Source organism: Microtus pennsylvanicus, chromosome 17 (assembly GCF_037038515.1).
Source record: "Microtus pennsylvanicus isolate mMicPen1 chromosome 17, mMicPen1.hap1, whole genome shotgun sequence".
Classification (NCBI taxonomy): Eukaryota; Metazoa; Chordata; class Mammalia; order Rodentia; family Cricetidae; genus Microtus; species Microtus pennsylvanicus.
This window is the reverse complement of record NC_134595.1, coordinates 34748313-34771533: the sequence shown is the minus strand read 5'-3', so window position 1 is coordinate 34771533 and position 23221 is coordinate 34748313. Positions and strand designations below refer to the sequence as shown.

At 41.2% G+C, this 23221-nt stretch overlaps 1 protein-coding gene across 1 annotated transcript in view; it reads left to right on the top strand.

The window, feature by feature from the left end:
• The window catches only part of Cab39 (calcium binding protein 39), a 79049-nt gene that overhangs the window by 51169 nt on the left and 4659 nt on the right, over positions 1-23221 (top strand). The window contains exons 3-7 of the mRNA XM_075952199.1: positions 4519-4683; positions 6531-6649; positions 12232-12400; positions 18969-19028; positions 21163-21228. Coding sequence (XP_075808314.1) covers positions 4519-4683; positions 6531-6649; positions 12232-12400; positions 18969-19028; positions 21163-21228 — 579 coding nt within the window. The remainder of the gene's footprint in view (positions 1-4518; positions 4684-6530; positions 6650-12231; positions 12401-18968; positions 19029-21162; positions 21229-23221) is intronic.

Here is a 23221-nt window from a genome sequence, read left to right as displayed (position 1 = left end):
TGGAGGCAGGAAATATGCAAAGTGATCTTGTGATCATTTGGTAAGAGGCTTCCATGATTGGTCACAGGCTGGTGTCCTATAAATCTGAGTTAACTTGACCTCTAAGGTTTATTTCTTACTTAAGGTAGATTTTTACAGCTTTTAGGTTTACTATTCATTCCCATTCAAGGTGTCTTTGTTGATCTATACCAAACCTTCTATATTTTGATGGGTTTGGTTTTTGTTTGCTTGCTTGTTTGTTTTTCTGAGACAGCTTCACACAATGTAATAATATAAGCTGGCCCTGAATTCACTGTGTAGCTCATGCTGGTCTTGAACTCAACCTCAATTCTCCCGTTTGGATTCCCAAATGGTGGATCATAAGCATTTGCTACCACCTTTTTCTGTGTAAAATTTTTCTTTAAATATTTGCTTTACTTCTGTAAAGCAAAGGACACGGTCAACAAGACAGTGGAAAAAAATCTTCACTAACTAACCTCACATCAGACAGAGGTCTGATCTCTAAACTATATAAAGAACTCAAGAAAAATGGTCATCAAAAGAACAAATAATCCAAAAAAAAATAAAAAGAGTACAGACCTAAACAGAACTCTCAACAGAGGAATCTAAAATGGCTGATAGACACTTAAGAAAATGTTCAACATCCTTAGTCATCAGAGAAATGCAAACTAAAACAACTCTGAGATTCCATCTTACACCTGTAAGAATGGCCAAGATCAAAAACACTTATGATGGACAACTTATGCTGGAGAGGTTGTGGGGAAAAGGGAACACTCCTGCATTGCTGGTGGGAATGCAAGCTGGTACAGCCCCTTTGGATGTCAGTGTGGTAATTTCTCAGAAAATTAGGAAGCAACCTTTCTCAAGACCCAGAAATACCATGTTTGGGTATATATCCAAAGGATGTTCAACTGTGCCACAAGGACACGTGCTCAACTATGTTCATAGCAGCATTGTTTGTCATAGACAGAACCTGGAAACAACCTAAATGCCCCTCCACCAAAGAATGAATAAGGAAAATGTGGTACATTTACACAATGGAGTACTACACAGCAGAGAAAAATAACATCTTGAATTTCCAGGCAAATGGATGGAGCTAGAAAATAGAAAACATCATTTTGAGTGAAGTAACCCAGACACAGAAAGACAATTATCACATGTACTCACTCATAAGTGGTCTTTAAAAATAAAGCAAAGAAAACCAGCCTACAAATCACAATCCCAGAGAACCTAGACAACAATGAGGACCCTAAGAGAGACATACATGGATCTAATCTACATGGGAAGTAGAAAAAGACAAGATCTCCTGAGTAAATTGGGATCATGTATCAACCCTTGGGAGAGGGTTGAAGGAGATGGGAGAGGTAGGGAGGGAAGCAGAGAAAAATATAGAGCTCAGTAAAAAGAAAAAAAATTTGCTTTAAGACATATGTTAACCTCTAATAGTCTGTCTTTGGAAAATACGATGCTGCATTGGTTACACCTTGCAACACTATTTCCGTTACCTTTTTTGAACTACTGCTGTCATGCATTTCTTTGTTCTATTCAGTAACCTTAGAATATACTTTCTGTTTTAAACAACCAAATTTCTTTAAAGTAATAGGGAAGGAAAACATTTTCTCTTTTTCTTCTCTTTTCTATCTTTTAGCTTTGATGCATCTCAAAAACTCATTTTTCTTGTTCTGTTTTTTTGTTGTTGTTTTATTTTGAAACAGGGTCTCTTTAGATAGCTTTGGCCATCTTAGCACATATTATATAGAATTATCTTTATTTTGAAATATTTTCATTGGGATATAAAATTCTAGGATGGTAACTTATTGGATTGTATGTTTTTCTCAATAATCCAAGCAATTCTCCACTATCTTTTGGCTTACATATTTTGTCAAGCTGTTGTCATTCTTTGGTTTTCTTGTCTATGGTCCTTCCCCCTCACCACTCCCTTCACCCCCTAACAGCTACTTTTTAAGATTTTCTCTTAATCACCAGATGCAAACGTTGCATTATTCAGAATCTGTGTGCACCCCTCCTCTGGGTCTCTATCTGTGTTTCAATACATGTGTGTAGACAGATTTTTCTTTGAGCCATCAGCTCACAAATAACAACAGGGAGGCATATTATTGATGATGAAAGCTTGGGCTTTTCTTAGGCTTGATTTTAACTAGCTCTTATAACTTAAATTAATCCATTCTACTAATATACTGCCCATACTGCTTTTTCCTTTTCTCCTGGCATCTTGCATTTATCTCCTTTTTCTTTCTCCAGAAATCCCACCTATACCTCCTGCCTAGTTATTAGCTATTCAGCTTTGTATTATGCCAATTACAGCAAATACATCTTCACACAATGGAAATATCCCACAACCATGTGCACATTTGTACATGCAGAGACCTGAAAAGGGTGGTGGAGCCCTCTGAGTTGGAGTTAGAGGCTTAATGTGGGTTGTAGGACCTAAACTCTAGTCCTCATTATTGCACAACAGATGTTCTTAACCACAGCCATCTCTTCAGCCCTTAATCTTGATACAGCCTTATTTCTTTTTACTTTTTTAAATGTGTATGGGTGTTTTGCCTGCATGTACGTCTGTGCACCACATGCATGCCTGGTGCCTAGGAGGCCAGAGGAGGGCATCATGTCCCCTAGAACTGGAGTTACCAGACTGTTGGGAGTGCACATGAGGGGCTGGAACTCAAACCTGGTCCTCTGGAAGAGTAACCAGTGCTCCTAACTACTGAGCTGTCTCTCCAGCCACCTTATCCCTGTTCTTACATTTGAGATTTGTTTACTCTTTAATCAGTACTTATTTTGACAGATTTGCATTTTTTCTTTGTTTAGGGTTTTGTTGTTTGTTTTGAAAAAGGGTCCCTCTATATAGTCATCATTATCCTGGAACTGTGTAGAGATGACTGGTCTTGAACTTACAGACATCTACCTGGCTCTACCTCCCAAGTTCTAAGATTAAAGGTGTGCACCTGGCAAATTCAGAATTGTTTTCATTCATCACATTTTCAAATATTCTGTCTGCCCTTTGCCCTGTCCTGGGGACTGAACATTACTTAAAGTTACCCTCACGTTCACAAATTTGGTATTCCCCTCTATTCCACTCCCGTGATTCAGTTTTGGATAGTTATTACTGCTCATCTTTGTAACGTTTTCTTCTGCAATATCTTATCTGCTGTTAATATCCACTGTAATTTTAACCTCAGATAGTATAGTTTCTGCTTCTAGATCTTTTATGTATTCAGTTTCTCTATTTAATAACCTTGGTTTTTCTTGAATGTGTGGCATATAGTTGTAGTGATTTTTTTTTTTTTGCATCCTATTATCAGTGTTGGTTCTTTTGGTTACTTAGATTTCTAATTTCTCTCACTGAGCTTAATGTTAACATTTGTTGAGTAAGATGAAATCAGAATGCATAACTACTGAGGTAAACCATCTTGGGGGTTCTGCTTGATGCCCTATGACTTAGAGAGGAAAGACTTTATTTTATCTTGCAGTTTACAGTCTGTCATGAAGGGAAATCAGAGCAAAAACTTAAGCAGAGGCCATGGGATAATGCGGCTTCCTGGCTTGCTCTCATGGTTTGCTCAGTTTACTGTCTTGTGCTACACAAAGGTATGTGCCCAGAGGTGGCACTACCCACAGTGGATGGGCCCTCCTACATCAGTCATTAATCAAGAAAATGTCCCCATGGGCCCGTTTAATGGCAACGTTTTCTCAATTATGATTCCTTCTTCCCAGATGACTCTAGCTTGTTAAGGTTGACAAGAAACTTAGCAGTCCAGGTTTACAGTTTCAGAGGTCTGTTGCTTTTAGACTTGAGGCAAGCCAGAAACATGACCCTGATGGAAAGCAGTCTACTGTGTGGCAGCCAGGAATCATAAACAGTAAGAGAAGAGAGGTCTAGGGATAAGGCACATTCCCAATAATCGTCTTCCCCAACTAGACCTTAGTTTCTCAGTAACACTATCGAATTATTAATCCATCAGTGGGTTGATCTACTTATGGAATTAGAGCCCTTGTGATCCTATTACTTCCAAGAGCCCACCAACTATAACCAAGCTTTCTACCCATGAGTCTTTCAGGGGATACTTCAGAACCAAACTATTATCTAGACCCTGTACTTTTCCTTCTCCCTCATCTCTGCCTTGTACTGCTCATGTTCCCTGATACTTGTTTGTTAGTCACACACACTCCATCCCCCACCAGCTCACATGCCTCTTCCGTAGTGCTTTTCTGAACGTGAGGAGGAACTGAACCTTGTCATTCCTATTTCTACTATACATTCATTGGCTTTCCATTTTCCACTCAGTACACATCTTCCTTCCTGTGGGGAGTGCATGCTGCTTTCTTTCATGTACACACGTGTAGTATCCAGCTACTGAGGACAGAGATGGAACTTACATATAGATCTGAGGGTAGATAATGTAGAAAATGGATTTTTAGCTTACACAGATATGATTGTATGTTTTTGTTGAAATGAATTGGTTTTTTTCTTCTGCATCTTCCTCCCAAAATCAGGCTACAGAAGAAGTTTCCAAAAATTTGGTTGCCATGAAAGAGATTCTGTATGGCACAAATGAAAAAGAACCTCAGACAGAAGCAGTCGCTCAGCTGGCCCAAGAGCTATACAATAGTGGACTCCTCAGCACTCTAGTGGCTGATTTACAGCTCATTGACTTTGAGGTAAGAAATCCGTTTCTCAATTTTCAAAAACATGTTTTGTGGTCCTCTTCCATACACTCTATTCTTTGAGACATTTTAAGATCCCTGCTGACCCAAGGACTTCTGACCTTTGCACACACATTTCACTACAGTGTATGTAAAGTTTCTTGGGTGTTTGTGATGCCCTTTGATTTAGGTTGTATTTCATAAACAGCTTCTCTCTGGTTCAAGGAATGAGCAGTCCAAAGAAAGTCATAGAATGTTAGAAGAGCCTAAAAAATGTCTGTGAGAGCAGAGATTATGTATTGTGTTTTGTGCTTGCTCAGCACTGCTTTTAAATTTTTTATTTAGTATAATGTTGAAATAGCAGATTTTATTGACAATTCTGCATTTCTGACTTCTATAAAATTTGTCTCTGGTAATATTGGGTCTGTACTCGTTGACGTCTCAGCTGAAGCAGCACAACCACCAAGCCATTCATTCTTGGTCTAGCTGCAGACAGCACAGCTTGCTTTTTCTCCAGGGGCCTGCTTACACCCCCCCCCACACACACACCCCATTTTGTTACCTCAGCTTATACAATTGGATCATGGCATGTTAGTTGTTTAGTGAGTTCGTGAAGAAAATGGCCCTTGATTCCAGCCTGGAAAACATGTACAAAGAACTCTTCATGGTCACAAGCAGCCTCTTTGGCTTCTTGAGTATGCTTTAAGTCTGTGTTTATCAGCCCAAGTGAGTAGATGTCTGTTTTGGCGGGGAGGGGTATGATATGATATAATTTGAAGAAGGGAAGGGTGGCTACTTCAGTAATCCTTAAAATAAAGAAAAATAAACATTTTTGTCCTATTATAGAGAAGGTAGAACTAAGCTGTTTCCATGTATAAGTCAAATTCTAACAATTTATCTTCTCTCTAACTTGAGTGTTACATTTGGAATATCTGATCCTTCTCCTTTGTCTCTACCCATTTTGTTCCCTAAACTGAACACTGAATTTAATACTCATCTGAGACTTCAGAGGCATCAGGGTTTTTTGGTTTGGTTTTGTTTTTTCTTTTTTTCTTTTTTTTTTTAAGTGTGTGCCTTGGGACTGATTTGGAGAAATTACTATTACTGCACCTGAGCCAACACAGGCCCCAGGAAGATCTACCTGCCCATGGGCTTCAGTGCCCTCTGGGCTTTCTCAGCCTTCTGACAGTGGCTGTTCTGAAGCATCTCTTAGGGGCCAACATTAATTTCCTAGGCAGTTTTCTGGTGGTTAAGGTTCAGTAGATGATCTGTTTTGTTTTGTGCAGTGGTGGTGTAAAGTTCTCATCTCTGAATACTGTTTCGTGACACTTAGTGCTTCCATTATTAATATATTTTAAGTTTTTCTGAGCGACTGAGTTTAATGAGGAGTTTATCTGCTTACTATTAAAGCTCAGCTTTTTACAGGATTCTGTGAAGCCATTACACTGAGAGTGCAGTCTTTTTCCTTTCCATTTCTGCAGAAAAAAGTGTACACTCTATGTGTTATTTATAACAGAAGTATCCACTTGAGTAAGGTTCATAGCCCTATAGGTTGTAAGTGTGCTATCAACATCTGCTTTCCATGCTGAGTCAGTGTGCTTCTGAGCATTAGTGGTGGTCAAAATTACTTGTGCATTGTAATGAGATTTCACTTTGTTGATAAATTGTATTTAAAAATTGTACACTATTAAAACAAAAATTTGGGATTATAACTAGATAAAAATTTTAATGTCTACAAATGTTGTAAAGTCAGATACTCAATCATAACTAATACACAATGGCTCGTTGACTTTATATTGAAGACTGGATGGACATTTTAATATTTAGACAGGTAAATATTTTAATGATTGTATTCCTAATAGGGCAAAAAAGACGTGGCTCAAATTTTCAACAATATTCTCAGAAGACAAATTGGTACAAGAACTCCTACTGTTGAATACATCTGCACCCAACAGAATATTTTGTTCATGTTATTGAAAGGGTATGTACAATACAATAAAGTTTATATTCTTAGTTGAAAATATAGAGGAGAAATTGTTCGGGTGGGCAAAGATAACCAGGCTGGTAAATATGGGAAGATTTCTCTCTATAGTTTTAGCTTACTTTTCTATAGCACTTGAACATACTGCCCTTTTAAAGTTTTGACCTGTAAGCTAAACTAACACAAACACGCCCTATAGATGTAAGCTTAAAATTGGGTGAATTGTGAGCCCTTAAGCAAGAAATATAGCCTTGTTCCTATCTGTAAGATTGAAATGGTTGAAGATCACTGAAACCGCAGCCAAGTTGTGAATCCAAAGATGCCTCCTCTGCACCCGACCTGCGCACCCCACAACAGTGAAACAATATAGGGGGGCATGTGTGCTCCTCACCCTTGCTCAGCAGAGCATGTGCTGTAGGGCCATCGCTGCATCTTCCAGGAGTTACTCCTGGACTAGGCAGGCTTTCATGATTTGGGTAGTTGTCCACTTCAGAAACAAAACACAAACAAAAAACCCGAAGATCTAAATTTAACAAAAGTGAAAAGATCTTTCTCAGCACTGAACTTACCTGACTAGCAGGCTTGCCAGCTCTCATGATCTTCCCCGCATTGGCAGTGTCCTGCTAAACTAGTGGGCAAGCGTGTTACTGGCATGACTACTGGCGTGAGTCAGCTTGCTCCGCTCCCCCTGGCTTTATAGCTTACCTCATGTGGATTTGTATCTCTGGCTTAACACTTCCCCCAAGTTCAGACTTGCTTAGACAAAGCAATGACATGTGACATGCCAGCATCCAGCTTCCCCCTTTCTGTTTCTACTCATCCATGTTGCTTCTTCATGTGTTGCTGTACAGAACTTTTGTTGTATCAGTCCACTGTCCCTGTGGAAACGTGCTGAGTAGTGTGAAATTTGGGTGTTTTTAGAACTGTGTTATTGAAGCCAGAATTTCCCTTGCCACAGAAGCCAGAGGTTTGTTAAAATCTATAAAATAGTTAACGCTTCCTATTATTTCATAATTTGATATAAATATTTTTAGGTGGTGTATAAAATAAAAAAACTAGTGTCTCATTATGTAACCCTTGCTGGCCTGGAGCTCATAGATCCACGTACCTCTGCTTTCTGAATGCTGAGATTAAAAGCATGAGCTGTCACTCTGGGCTAAAATAAAATTGTTTGATCTAAAGTTTAATGTTCTCATCTGAGCTGGTTAGAGCAGAGTCCTCAGCCACAAGGCAAAAAGGGAAAGCCCGAGACTGGAGCTTGGCTTGAGACTCACTCCCACATTACTTCCCTACCCAAACCCCTCATCGGAGTCATTGTCCTTTTGCCGTTCCTGCTTGCTGTGGTCCTTATTCTTCCCCTTACACGCAATCTGACTGGATTGTCCACTCATGTCCATCTGCTGGAGCAATCCAGTGCCCAACTTTTATATTCCTTGGTTTTAACCTTGTTTGAGTTCCTTGTTTGTTTGGTTTGATTTTTCGAGACAGAGTTTCTCAGTAGCTATGGAGCCTGTCCTGGAACTCACATAGATCCGCCAGCCTTTGCCTCCTGAATGCTGGGATTAAAGGTGTGCACCACTACTGCCCAGCTGAATTTTTAAACAAGAGTTACAAACTGAATTTTAGAGAAAACTGAGCTTTCTACTAACCTATGATAGTTAATCCCTCATTTTCTAAAAATATATGCCATTTATTAAGCAGCTGGGTCATTTGTTCTGTAGAAAACTACTTAGTTATTTTAGTAGAATGTGATGGCACGTCTATTCCATCACTTGGAAGCAAAGGCTTCCCCCAAGGTCCCTGTCATTTTGTCATTGTGCTGCATAGAAAATTTAGTAGGCCAGCCTGAGCTCCATAGTGAGACTGTCTCTGAAAAATTACTATTTTAGTCATGTATTTTAAATGTACATTCCTATGGTTTTATTCAGAATGTCTCATCACTCTCATCCCTTGGAGCTGGTGGTTAAGATTCATATTCACTTTGAGCAAAGCGTGAGTTCTTGAGGGGTGATGCCACGCACTGCCTGTTGCATGTTGTTGGCACCCATTGCCCCACTGAAATGAGAGTGATCATGGGATACAGGTCTTGTCTGTTCATTTTTAGTTTGCTAGCAAACTTTCACCTAATGATTTTTATACTTACCAAGGATATTACCCTGATTTAAAATATCAGTTTCCTAGCCCAGGTGTGGTGTCACAGGCCTTTAATCATAGATCTCCATGAGTTAGGTGCTAGTTTGAACTACATAGCAAGTCCCTGCCTCCAATCAGTCAATCAATCAATCAATTAATCAGTATGTACATACATACATACATGCATGCATGCATGAATGAGAGTTCACTGTAGATTCTTGTAGTGCTTCTTCTAATTAAATGTTTTTCTTCCATAAAGCAAAACTACTCCACAGTGATGACTTCGCTATCTATAATCTATATGGGGAAAGCCAGTGCCATTATTTTAATTTGATGGTGCTCCAGCCACTAACTTGGATAAGCATTGGATATATTGTTGTTAAGCCTTGCCATTAACTCAAAATAGATACTAGATGCTATATCAGTTACTTTTCTAATTGCTATACTAAAATAATCCTGGCAAACAATGTAAGGAAGGAAGGGTTTGACTTGTAATCACAGTTGGAAAGTATAGTGGAGAGCCATACTGGAAAGAGCTTGAAGCAGCTGGTCACATTGCACCGCAGTCAGGAAGCAAAAAGTGACGAATGCTGTAGTCCAAGACTGTAGGCGTAGCTCATGGAGTGGTGCTGACCACAGTTAGGGCAATCTTCCCATTTCACATAGTCAGGATCCTCCTTCATAAGCATGCCCAGAGTCTAACCGGTCTAGACGGTTCCTCACAGGTGTGCTGATTCTTATCCTGTCAGGTTGACTGTCAGTATATTAACCCTCACAAACATGTTTTAGTCCATTGTAAACATTACTTTTTAAAAATTTACATTATCCCATCTTAGGCCACTGTGTGCTCCTTTGGTTGACTCCTTTGTTCTTTTGGCAGAGCCCAGTTTGTCCTGTGATGGCTTTTTTGCCTTCTGCTACCTTACTCATTTTATATGATCCTGTCTGACCTGAAAGGTAGCATTCTTTAAGAAGCACTGTAAGCCACGTTTTAAGATATCTGTTGTCATATGGGAAGTACTGGCATCGGCCTGGATTTGGAAACAGTAGTATTTTATTGGCTATTTAAAATCAAATGTGATCTCCAGTTTAGTGTTAACAGGTTATACCTCATGACTGTTTGCCTTGTGCTCACTGGCTTATGGTTTAATCATTGAGACAGGCTTGACAAACTCCCATCAAAACCTGCCAAACTTGTACCAGACTCCTTACACTTGTCCTGCTAGTCTTCCGTTTATTAGAGATAAGCAAGATTAATGATGTGATCAGCTATCTTGTGAACAGAAATTTTAATCAACAAGAGCCAGTCAGCATGCTGAGTGCCATGCCCTAAATGAGGCAGAGGAATGCAGTCCTGCTCTTGTTGATCCAGTGAGCATATGTACAATTAAAAGGGAAGGGTAGCGCCACTAGGCAACAAGTTAATACTGCAGGATTTCAGAGAATAAGTGAGTCCACAAGGGTTGGTAAAAGGAAAGGATATTACAGTTGGCGTTACAGAGAACTTAGAATTCACATAGACAGAAAGAAGAAGGTGTCCTGATGGGTCCTGATGGCACACCACTGGTGTAAAGGTCCAAGGCAGGATGAATACCATGTGGTCAGCAACATTTTATGCCAGGCAAGGAGACGGCTTGACCCAGAGCAGTAGATACAATAGGGGGCAGGCTCAGCAGTGAGCTCAGAAGTCTGTTTGGCTATAGTTTTGAGCTGCTAGAAATGCTGGTGGTGAACTTGTTCGATTGGTAGATGGTTTAAGGCAGAGCTTGAGCAAATGTGCCGGTTAGAACATCCATGAGTTAAGGCAGCAGTGGGAGAATAGATGGAAGGAAATAAACTAAGAGACTTCAAAAGAAGTTTGAAAATTCCTAGATGATTCCAAACATGGGAGTTCTTGAAAGTTAAAGATTTGGAGTAGGATAGGAAGAAGGGAAGTTTCTAAACTTCATTGTCTAATAGAGTAGTTAATTTTAAATTATGGCTATTCCATCTCATTTGCGTTAGCCGCATTTCAGATGTTCAGTAGCCAACAACGGACAGCATGTGTACAAAATATTAACCATCGTGGAAAGTCTGTTAGACAAGGTGTCGGAGAAAAAGCAGCACTGCCAAAATGTAGGGCTGAGGGGGCAGGGCAGTTGGGTCTTGATTTTTTTTTTTTTTTTTTTAGTATAGGGATGAGATTTCATGTAAATCTTTACTTGAGACTGTCAGACATTAGAAAATACCCAACCACAGTTCAGGGAGTGGATGGAGGGAAGGAAACACAGTCATGGTGGTGGGGGCCATGAGATTGTGGGCTTTCCTTAACAGGTGAAGACCTCAGTGGAAAGAAAGGGGAACCACCAGCAAGATAAAAAGGAGAACTGGGAGGAGGTTTTTTTCTTCCCTTTTTTAAAAGAGAGGGATGGTGCTGGGTGGGGTATTACCCAGCATTCACAAGGCTGGTTTGATCACCAGACCCAAAAAGAGAAAGACAAGATAGGTGAGCAAAGATCAGCCCCATCAGAACATTGCACAGGTGGATCTTGGTTAGTCCTGTTGTAGCCAAGGGGAAGTCTCTGCTGGCAAATAATTATTTCACTAGAGTATTGGGAAATGTTTGACTACCAAAAAATAAACAAGCAGAAAAACCTATGGGAGCTTGTCGGTGGGAAAGAAATAGAACCAATGTGTATACATGGAGGGATGAGAGCACCCTTTCTGAACAGGTGTCAGCCTGTGAGGCAGTGTGCTTTGAGAAGGGAAGGCCCTGCTCACTGTGAGGTTTTCTTTTTGATCATAAGGGAAGAAATGCTGAGACAGAGCTGAAAATACAGGAAAAGGATTTGGAGAGTTGTTGAGGAGGCTCCTCTGTGTCCTCCTCTGTGTCCTCCGGGTCTCCAGTTCTCTGTGTTGGAGATGGCTCTGTAAAATCCGTAGAATGAGGCTTGCAGTTTTATGGGATTTGCATGTTTCCAAAAGTCTGGAAGTACTGATATGAATGTTGAAACAATGAAGTATATACATGCTGTATATTTGATGGACCTGTATTTATACTATGTTTATGCTGAACTCCTGAGTTTGGGAAGAGTATTCTGTATTACCCTTCTATTCAGTTTTTGGGTTCCTCTGGTTGTTGTGAGCACAGTAGGTAAAAGCTAAGCTCACAGACAGCGTTATCCTGGTACTTGTAGATGTTTTCAAACTCAGAACTTCTACTCTTGTGGTCTCTACCATAGCACTTTTTTTTTTTTATTGAAGGCAGCTGTCCATCTCTGCACTGCTCTAAGTTCCAGATCAAGAGACCCTGCTGTATACTCTTGAGAGAAATCCTTTCTGTAATCTCCTGTGGTCACTTAGTTAGGAGTGTCTGAAACTTGTGTTGAGAAAGTTTGAAGTGCTCACTTCTGCTCTTTTTGAAAGAGCAATCATATATGGCTTTTATTTGTTATGTTTTGTTTTTACAGGTATGAATCTCCAGAAATAGCTCTCAATTGTGGAATAATGTTAAGAGAATGCATCAGACATGAACCACTTGCAAAAATCATTTTATGGTCGGAACAGTTTTATGATTTCTTCAGATATGTTGAAATGTCAACATTTGACATAGCTTCAGATGCATTTGCTACATTCAAGGTAACATTTAAAGACTCGAATTCTAAATACACTTGCAAGTGAGCGGGTTTGCAGTTTCCCTGTTGTATACATGACTGCCCTCTAGTGGGAGTAGAGATGTATTTTATATGAATTGGTCTGTTTCTGGTATTTGGAGTAAAACCACACACACACAATACTTAAAATGTGGAAAAATTAAATTCTCAAATCTTATCAGAAAGGTGAAAGTCCTGTAAGGTCAAAAGTGCACTTGCTTGTTAAATTATCCAATAAATATGATATAGATAATTATACAGACTACCCAGCAACCAGGCTCTCCCTAGTGATGGGACGTTTTGCAGCACTTCCTTTGGTTAGCACTAGGTGGGTGATGTACTTTGCCTCTGTTCAGAGGCCATGTTCTTTGGAATATATGTTATCAAATACTAAAATCACATTCAGTATGGAGAACCCCACTATTGTTGACAGAACCAAGGCAGGGTTTACCTCCTCACACCAGAGCTAACTGGTCACAGCAAAGGAACAGGGTCATCTCCGCTGTCCCCTCTCCCCATCTGATTCACTTACCTCCCTGCGGATTGTGTACACTAAATGCACATGTGTGACCACACCAGTTTCTTTAGCTGCAGGCTTCTGTTTATGGTGTGTAAATGAAACAGCAATCTTGTATTTTCTTTTTCCCAGTGAGAATAAATCTTGATGTGTTGCATTCCCTTAAATGACCTTATAAATTGTTGAATTAGTGGTTAGTATACTTCCATGTAGCTCACTCACGCTCAGAAGCCATGAACACTTACACATTGAGAAAAGCTCGCTTTCCTAGTAAGAGCTCAGCTTTTTAATAAAGAACCCCTGAGGTAAGGACTTGTACTCTGGGTAAAGTGCGTATGTGAGGGTGGTGAATACAATAGGACAGGATGAAGGCATGGGGACTGGCCAGTAGGGTTTCACCCTGCCTGAAAATAATATCACAGTGTGAGTGGTACCAGGGATTTATCTCCCAGGATCAGTGCAACTTCTACAGAAACTTTACTTAAGACTTCACATACATATATGTAACTGTCATATACAAAGCAAAATGCAATGAATTTGAGATCATAACATAGAGTGGTCACTATGATGTCTTAGGTATCACCGCAGTGGTGGGATAGGACTCATAATTATAATGCATCGATGGAAGGGAGTGCCCCATTCAGGAACAACAGCCCGGCATGAAGGGAGGTGTAGTAACACCCGTGTCAAGGAGAGTACCCTGTGTGGAAAGACAGCCAGGATCCCGATAGTGGCAGCACTCTGGGCGCAGGAGGGTGAGGGAAGAGGATTGAGCAGCAGTGGTATGGGAGAATGCAGCCAGCCCCCTGACCACGTGGAGGATGACATGCTCCTGACACAGATAGCCAAACTGGCTCTAAGGTGAGAGGTATGTGCTGGCTACATGCCGGAAATGTGATATCTGATGGTCTTGTGTGGCCTTGCTGATACTTTCATCTCAGGTTTGCTTCTTCTATTTAGCTCTCCTCAAGAAGATGGTGGTGATGGAGCTACTGTGGGTACCACAGTCCATCGGGTTATGGTAGCAAGAAAGGGAAGGATTTGGCAGAGCCAGACAGGTAGTCTCTTCTTGAATAAAAGAAATTTCAAAGCCCACTTTGGATTCAGAGGGTGAGCTTGAGAAGACAGCTCTGAGCCAGTCTGGTGCTAGATCCCAGTGTTCCTGGTGACACAGAAAGGGGGAGCTCATGAGAGGCTCCCAGTAATGTACAGAGCATGGCCCATAGGCAAGGAAGAGAGAGAGAGACCTACCATATAATCTCATACTAGCTAAATACCAGATAGATCCAAGCTACCTTATTCCCTGACAGAAACTCTGGTCAGAGCAGGAGGACCACCCTCAGGGACAGCCCAGCAGTTTCCCAGCAAAGGTGCCTGTGAGCAGGGCTTCTCCTTTCCTATTGCAGGTATCCATCTGCAGGGGGGGCTTTCTGCATGCTGTCCTTTGAGAAAACATACTCTTGCACAGTTTTCAGACATATGCAGCTTGTAGAACACTAAAACCACCCTCTCTGCGAGTGTCCAGGATCCAGAGCTTGAATGAGTACTGAGCTAGCAAACCAGGTGGCCAAATACTTGCTAGTGACTCTGGGGGTTTGTATTGAGAGGTGGAAAGAGATGGAGAGAGAGATTTGAAAACTGACAGGTATTTGCAAATTTCCGGAATAAAAGAACAAATTCCACCTAGAAAACTCAGTAGAGCTTAGAGCTCAATATTACAGTTGTGGTGGATCTAGAGAATGTTTCCAGAGATGATTTGTAATCATTGAAACGGAACTTAGGGCTGGAGAGATGGCTTTGTGGTAAAGAGCACTGGCTGCTCTTCCAGAGGTCCTGAGTTCAACTCCCAGCAACCACATGGTGGCTCACAACCATCTGTAATGAGATCTGGGGCCCTCTTCTGACATGTAGGCAGAATACTGTATACATAAAAAATAAATAAAATCTCTAAAATTTTTTCATTAAAAAAAAAGAGCGAGAAAAGAGAGAGAACCTGTTTGCCTCATTCATGGCTCACTAAGAGGGAGTTTATCTGCTAATCCTAAAAGCCCCCAGGTCAGACATGCTAAGGGTTTGTCTGCTTATTAAAGTGAGGTAAGAGGCAGGTCCACAAGTCCGCAGCACTGCCACAGTGTGTGCAGCAAGCAAGTTGATGTTAAGTGACTCCTTCCTGAGAGCTTGAGGGCATGGTGGGTACTTACTAACGGATGTCCTCCAGGAGACAAGTGCCTATCCACGCAGGGTGAGTTCTGTAGCAGATCTCTGAGGGCTCTCCCATCCAGCTAAAGGGGGACTGGATATACTCATCAAGAATGTAGATGCTGACTGGTAATTGGATGCTAAGCTTGCTGAAGATCTTGAGAAGCCCATATAGAACAGGGTGAAACTAAATGCAGACAACTTGAGTATCTAACTTTATAAATACGAGATTATCGAGGCGGTGGTACACGCCTTTAATCCCAGCACTCAGAAGGCAAAGGCAGGAAGGAGGATCTCTGAGTTCGAGCTAGCCTGATTACAGAGTGAGTTCCAGGACAGGCTCCAAAGATGCACAGAGAAACTCTGTCTAGAAAAATGAAAAACAATCAAGTAAATAAATACAGGATGAGGAAGTAAAGCACAATAGTGAATGATTTAATTGTTGTCCTGCTCCAGCTGAGGGGCCAAGGAGTACAGAGACGAATTTTACAGAAGTCAGAGATTCAGAATTGTGAATAAAACCTGCTATTTCAACATACGAAATAAAAGCATTTAAGAGTAGTGCCCAGCAAGCAGCAAACACAGTGCTCTCTGCCGTCACGTCTTCTGACATTCCATGTCTGTGTGCTCACACTGCTCATTCCTTGGCCCAGAGAGGTAAAGCGTAATGGTAGCAGTCACTCCTAAGTGAAATAATTACTGAGTACATTTATTACCAGATTATAATTATCCTTTATCGAGAGTCCTATCATCCTCGTAAGAAAACTGAACCTAGAGATGGTGGTAGTCAGGCAGTGAGTACAGAGGCCAGAATTTGAACCCAGGCAGACTGCAGAGCCCACTTTAAAAATTCTGAGTGTGCTCAGTAAAATCAGTGTGATGGCACCCAGAGCTCCATGTGATTACAGAATGACAGGAGCAGCCCCTTGTCTCAGTTCCAAGTAACAATGTATAGATGTTTCTTTCCACATTATTGCCAGGTGTGCTTAGACAGATAGGTAACTTTCAGAAAGTGATTAGAGACTCAGAACCCTGTCATTCAAGGAGTGGCTAAAGGAATGGGTACCTGCCATGAGACTTGTTGAAGGGAACATGGGCCCCTTTGTCCCAGCCGCTCGGCTAGCTTAACTCCCGGAATAATCACACAGAAATTGTATTAATTAAATCATTGCCTGGCCCATTATCTCTAGCCTCTTATTGGCTAACTCTCACATCCTGATTTAACCCATTTCTAATAATCTGTGTTCACCACGAGGTCATGGCTTACCGGAAAATTCTGCATGTCTGACTCTGGTAGCTCCATGGCGGCTCTCCCTCTCTGACTCTCTTTCTTCCTCCCAGAATTCAGTTCTGTCTTCTCCGCCTATCTAAGTTCTGCGCTATCAGGCCAAGCAGTTTCTTTATTAATTAACCAATGAAAGCAACACACAAACAGAAGGACCTCCTATACCAGAGACTGCTTGTATTTGAAGTTGGGTCCTCTAGAAAGTAGATTAAACCCAGTCTGTTTACTCCAGCCATTTCTGAAACATAGGGACAGGTTTGTTTGGTTGTTTTGTTTTGTTTTGTTTAAGGTACCTGGAGGGACAGCCATTGGTGCTGGGAACCGAACTCATATTTTTGGTTGTGAGCCTACCCTTTAACGACTGAACCATCCCTCCAGGCCTGAACAGGTTTAACTCTAGCCCAGAGAACTTTATGACCCTGTGACCTCCAAGGGGTGAACTGCACAGGTAGATTTGGGTTCCATGTCCTTGGCCATAGTAAAGCATTAAATGGGACCTGGAGCCATCTTATTGGCCAAGGCTCTGAAAATAAGCACCCTTCTGGGAGGGAGCAGTATTCTTTCAGGAACTCCAAGATCACCTCTTTCACCCGCTTCCTGAACTTAGAGGACACTTAGTGGTTTAGCCCACCTTAAAAGTTGGCTGTTCTCTCTGCTAGACTTCAGACACAATCCGTACAGCCTTTCCTCCAGGTTGTACTGGGGAATTCTGGTATGTGTTTTGGATCCTTTTTCTCCCCTCTGTCTACCTCAGACTAGACCAAGTTTTCTAAGTCACTGACCCCACACTGGCTACATGTCCTTTACCCTTCACTTTTGCTGCCACCTACTCTTACCTCCAATTTAAGGTTCCGTCCTTGTTCCAAGAGAGGGAGGTACTGCCAAAGGCTCCATCTTTTCCTTTCCCAGTGTATTATTGGCTATTTCTTAGCAAGTACTCATTTCCAACGAATATGCTGCCATCCCAGACCCTGGATGTCTTCACAGAGGACTTTCATGCTGTTATACATAAGGTCCAACTCCTTCCTGCTTTGGCTGCCCAGAGTACCCCCTCAGTCCCATCCACCCTGACACCATAGAAATTTGCTTCCCAGATTGACCACAGTCTGAGTTCCCAGATGATAATATATGAGTGGAGACATGTTAGAGGTCTCCCTTTTTGCCATGTGGCTCCTCTTTACACCATAGGCCTTTCCATCTTAAAGCAGATACTTTGTGCTGACCTGTTCTGAAGCTCAAGACTCAGTTGAGCGTCAATATCTCTTAGATACCCTCTCCCTTAGTCTTCTTTAGACTGTGACCAGAGAGCAGTGGGCTTTGGCTGCACTGACTCAGATTATCCACAAGAATGAAGTGTCACTCACTGTATACAAACATGTTAATCTCTTACTACATCCACCTGTCCATCCATCCAGTTTCTCAGTGTCTAACTTATTTTAGGCATTGTTCTGAGGTCTGGGGATACAGCAGTGGCTTGTAAATTTAAGGCCTGTCCTTGTGGTACCTACTCATGGGGAGCCAGCCTTTAACCAAACATGGTTAGCAGGCTAAAGAGTGGGGGATGCTCTTCGATAGGCAGGCTTAGATGTTTTCTCTGTTGATACCTCCCTTTGATGTCTTTATGTTCCTTTCTGCCTGTGACAGGAGAGATTGTAGTACCTGCCAAGTGGAGGTCCTGTATATAAAGTCGGGTTGAGCAGCAGATGTACTGAAGGTTTATGTAAAGTGACTGTTGCCTCTCCAAAGATGCTGAAACTAAATTCTGTTTAATTCTCACAGAAGACTTGGGAAAAATTACCAAAGGTTCCTGAACTTCCCTATTTAAATGAGGGAATTTAGCACAAATCCATCCAGCAGTTTGAGCAGCTGTAAATCTTTGGGGTTGGGTTAGAAACCTTCTTAAACAGCATACTGTGAAGAATGTTCAAGTCACGCTTTCCCAAACATGTGTTTCGATTTACTTAATTACTAAGCTCTTGCTCTTACTGGGCAGTGCTTAAGTGCCAAAAACTTAAAGCTTGTAAAAATCAACGTGACTAGAAGTGACAGTCTAATGAAGGGGAGGGGGTTATTAAATAATCCCACAAGCAAATGTAGAGTCACAACTGTGACCCATCAAGAAAGGTTTTCTGAGGAAGTGATGCCAAGTCAGAGGTCAGGGTCAGGAGCAGATGACTGGACGTGCAGAAAGCCTTTGTGAAGGGAGGTTATCAGGAGGTGAGTGGCAGGTCAGTTCTATGCAGATGAGGAGTCCCAGTGTATCTCCTCAAAGGAACTCAAGCTGGTGTGCTCCTGTCCATGCACAAGACCCAGGCCAGTGCACCCTCGAGCTAGCTCCAGAGAGCCCTAAGGAAGTTTAAACAGTTCTCACCCAGGGAGACCAAGGTCATTTCATGGTCCTGAGAAAAAAATCATAATGAAGTATTAAGTACTGTCTGCTAAATTTAACAACAGTTTATCAGGCAATTTGGCAAAGAATGTTTTAGAATTCTTTTTTTCTAAGGAAACATTAATGGAGAACAACTATAAAAATACATCTTTTTCTTTTCCTAGGATTTACTCACGAGACATAAATTGCTCAGTGCAGAATTTTTGGAACAGCATTATGATAGAGTAAGTATGTATTACATCTGTAACTTTGAACAGAAATGAAATTAGCTTAAATGGAGGTTTAAGGTAGGTTTTGTATCAGAATGTTTGACTCTATGATGTTTGTAAATGATGCTGTAATTACTTCTTTACTGAAACAACAGGGAGTACTACTAAGTCTGAAGCAAAATTTGATCTGTGTCTTGTATATTTTCTTATTTTAGAAGAGGGAAGTGGTCATTTTTGCTACTTGAGTGGTAATCTTTTTCATTTAAAATGCAAAGAGAATTTAATCTGACATTTTTTACTTTCTTCCTCCTTTTTCATCAGTTGCTCCATACAAAAGAAAGAGGCAGCAGCTGATGAGATTTGAGCAGTGCAGGCCTAGAGTGGGCAGGACCGCAGCTTTGCTCCTGCCTCACTGCTTACTCCTTGTGCCCATGGTCAAGGGACTTCCTGCTTGGGGCTTAGCTGAGGATGTTGATTCCAGCTCTGTCAGTGTCAGGCAAGCCCAGCACTGATAGCCTCCAGAGAGCTGCCGGTGATCCCAGTGCTTGGGTGATACTGCCTCAGCTACACAGCTACTGCAGGGCTACAATGCCTGTGTTCACACCCACTCATCTGCCTTCCTCTGGAGGGCTTCTCACTATGCCACATTAGTTCCCTCCACACTGTCCGAGATCTGATAGGACTAAGAATAATAACTGTCCACTTAAACTTCCTGTCTGTCCCACAAGACTTACTTTTTTTAAAACTATTCTACTAGTAGTTTAAATCTTTAATGTTTTAAATATTGTTGACATTTCACCATTTGCTTTCCTATTCCACTGCATTATAAGGTTCTCAGAGACAGAGTCTATGCTTCCTCATGCTTGTCCCTTCTGCTTATCTTCCCCTCTCCCAGCTGCATCATAGCATGTAGCCAAGTACGCAGCCTCAGATGGCTTGAGCATTGACAGCACTTTATTTCTGCCATGAGTGTGGGTGTTTGCTTTTGTGTCTCTGGTTTAAGGTGGCAGCCGTCATTACATAGGGACCTCACGGGCTTTAACACAGTGATTCTCAACCTTTGGGTCACCATATAGCCTGCATATCATATTTACATTATGATTCCTAACAGTGGGAAAATTACAGTTGTGAAATATCAACAAAATAATTTTATGGTTGGGGGTCACCACAACATGAGCAACTGTATTAAAGGGTCTGACATTAGGAAGATTGAGAACCTCTGCTTTAACTTCAAACTGCCTGAGTCCCGTTTCAAGTGCTAATAAACCCAAAGGCAACTGCTTTCTTTGCTCTTTGTGACTTCTTTAACCTCAAAGTAGCTCCTGCCTACAGTGTGTGGAGTGTGCAGCTTTCTGATACTAACGTTCACAGAGATAGCACTAAAACATCATAAGCAGTTAGGAATTGCTACCTATCTTATTAATATGTTACTATCTTAATTTAAAGCCTCCCACATATAGACTATCTTATTTAAAGAAATTTACTCTAGATAATAAAGTCTGTTTTAATGTTGAAGTAAAATAGTTTCCTGCATATTATTAGTGAATGTGGCATTAGCTAACAAGATATCAGGAAGACGTATATTAGGCAACTAGCAGAAATGTGTAAAGTACAGTCAGAAGGAATGTGAACTCCTAACAAAAAAGAGTACATGCTCCAATAATCCTGACCACTTGGATTTCTTGTTTTGTTTTGTTTTATGACTTAACACACTACTGGGTTTCTCCTCTCAACTTTGTTTTCTCTCCTTGCTTGATACCTAGAAAGAACAGGGATATTTTTCTCTTGTTGTTTAGACAAGTTGGTTCCTGTATATAAACAAGTAGGAATTTTCTAGTGTAACACCAAGAAATGAGCGTGGAAACTGTGAGAAACGTATTAATGCTTTATGAGGCTGATTTAAGGTTCAGAGAAGGACTTTGTCAGAGCAGTCTCTGGATCTCACTGGAGCCTGGAAGGGACCACTCCCAGGGGCTCCATGTGTAGAGGTGGTTGTTGGCATCACCAGAGGGGCACAAAGGAAGGAAGGTTTGACACCATTGTCAGCAAGAAAGCACAGACCTTTGCTGATGTTGAGAGTCAGCCCCAAACTTTATCATGTCACCGTGCCTCCTTTTTCTTAACCTTGATGTGTGTCTTCTGGTCTCAGTTTTTCAGTGAATATGAGAAGCTACTTCATTCAGAAAATTATGTGACAAAGAGACAGTCACTGAAGGTATGGACAATTCTCTTTCTCATGTCATTCGTTTCCCTTCATTATGTATTTGCAACTTGAATTTGGGTACATGCTGATGTTGGTTGTAGACCTTTAGTTGACAATAAATACATTTGTGGGGGGCTGGAGAAATGGCTCAGTGGTTAAGAGCATTGCCTGCTCTTCCAAAGGTCCTGAGTTCAATTCCCAGCAACCACATGGTGGCTCACAACCATCTGTAATGAGGTCTGGTGCCCTCTTCTGGCTGCAGACATACACACAGACAGAATATTGTATACATAATAAATAAATAAATAAATATACATTTGTGATTTTGGCACAGTTTGAGATTTATTAGTGATCTCTATGGGGTAAATGCCCACGTGTAAGATTGAGACATCAAAGGGGAATATAAAAGGAGATGGAAGAGGATTTTATCTCCTAACAGTGCAGTATTTTAGATTCTGAAATAATTTTATAGGGATTGAAATTTTTATTGGGCTGGGCAGTGATGGCATGCACCCTTACTCCCAGCATTCCTGAGTCAGAAACAAGTGGATCTGAGTTCCAGGACAACCGTGGCTGTAAAATGAAACCCTCCCTCAAAAGATTTTGGTTTTGGTTTTGAAACAGAGTCCTGCTATATGGCTAAAGTTGGGCTTGAATCCTGTTTAAACTATGACAAGCATGAACCATCATACCTTGCAGAAAGATACTTTAAATGGATTCATGCCAACTATATAAAGCATTCTGGGTGTATACCACATGTGGAATAGACGTGGCAGTGGGGGTTGGGGCCAGCGTGTGAACAGTGAAACGGAAATGCTGTAGCTTTGCCTGCTTGTATCAACAAAGGATGTGGAGAATTCCATTTGAACCTTAAGCATGTTAAATTTAAGATTGAAAGTCTAGAACAGTCGTTGGCAAACTAAGGAGTTGGAGATGTAGCTCAGTGGGCCAAGTCCCTGCTATACAAGCATGAGGAATAGAGTCAGAGTCCCAGTATCCACACTGAATGCTGGGCAGCCATGGCAGTCACCCTGTGCTTGGGTGGTGGAGACACGATCCTAGGGTCAAGCTGTAGTTTAGTTGTTAACTAAATCAACAAATTCTACGTTCAAGTAATACATTCTGCCTCAATATGGCAAGTGGAAAAGTGGCTATGGTGGACACAGGTATTTGCCCTACACACACACACACACACACACACACATACATTTATACATATGCACCCAAGTACGTGCCTGCACACATATAAACATGCGTGTAAACCACGCACGTGCAACTGGCAAATTATAGCCTAGAATCCAAACTCAGTCAACTGACTGGTTTTGTAAAGTTTTACAGGAACAGACATTTATTTCTGCATCATCTTTGGCTGTTTGAAACTGTAACAGGAGATCTGAGAGCTTGTCACATAGACCATATGGCCTACAGAGTTTAAAATGTGCTTTCTCAGCTGCAGGCCTCAGTGTGTTATTATAGTGGTTATTAAATATGTAGCAGCACATCCAGTTTTGTCAGGAAGTAGTTCTACAGGAACTGGAGGTGGAGTTCCAATGATTTAGAATCTCATTTAAATGTTTTACTGGATGTATTTTAAATTCCACTTTTCTCAGAATTCCTCAAAAGTATCTGATTTTGTATTGATATGACACCATTCCTTCCCTACTGGCAGCAACTTTATATCCCTTCATACCCCAACTTCTTTTTCAGTGTCCAAAGAATTGGAGTTCACAGTCCTCTTCTTGGAGATAACTACACTGAAGCTAGTCTTTCCTCAGCATGCCTTCAGTCTCTGTAATAGAGGATGAGCACAATGAAAGCCGCACCCTCTGACACCCTCTTACAAGTCTTCAGAGGATGCAGGCAGGCTGCTTCTTACCTTGAAAATTAGTAATTATATGATTCAGAGTGATAAGAAGCCTGAAGTTAGTTCTTAGTTACAAAAATTATTACGTTGCTGGCACATGCCTTTAATCCCAACACTCAGGAGGCAGAGGCAGGTGAATCT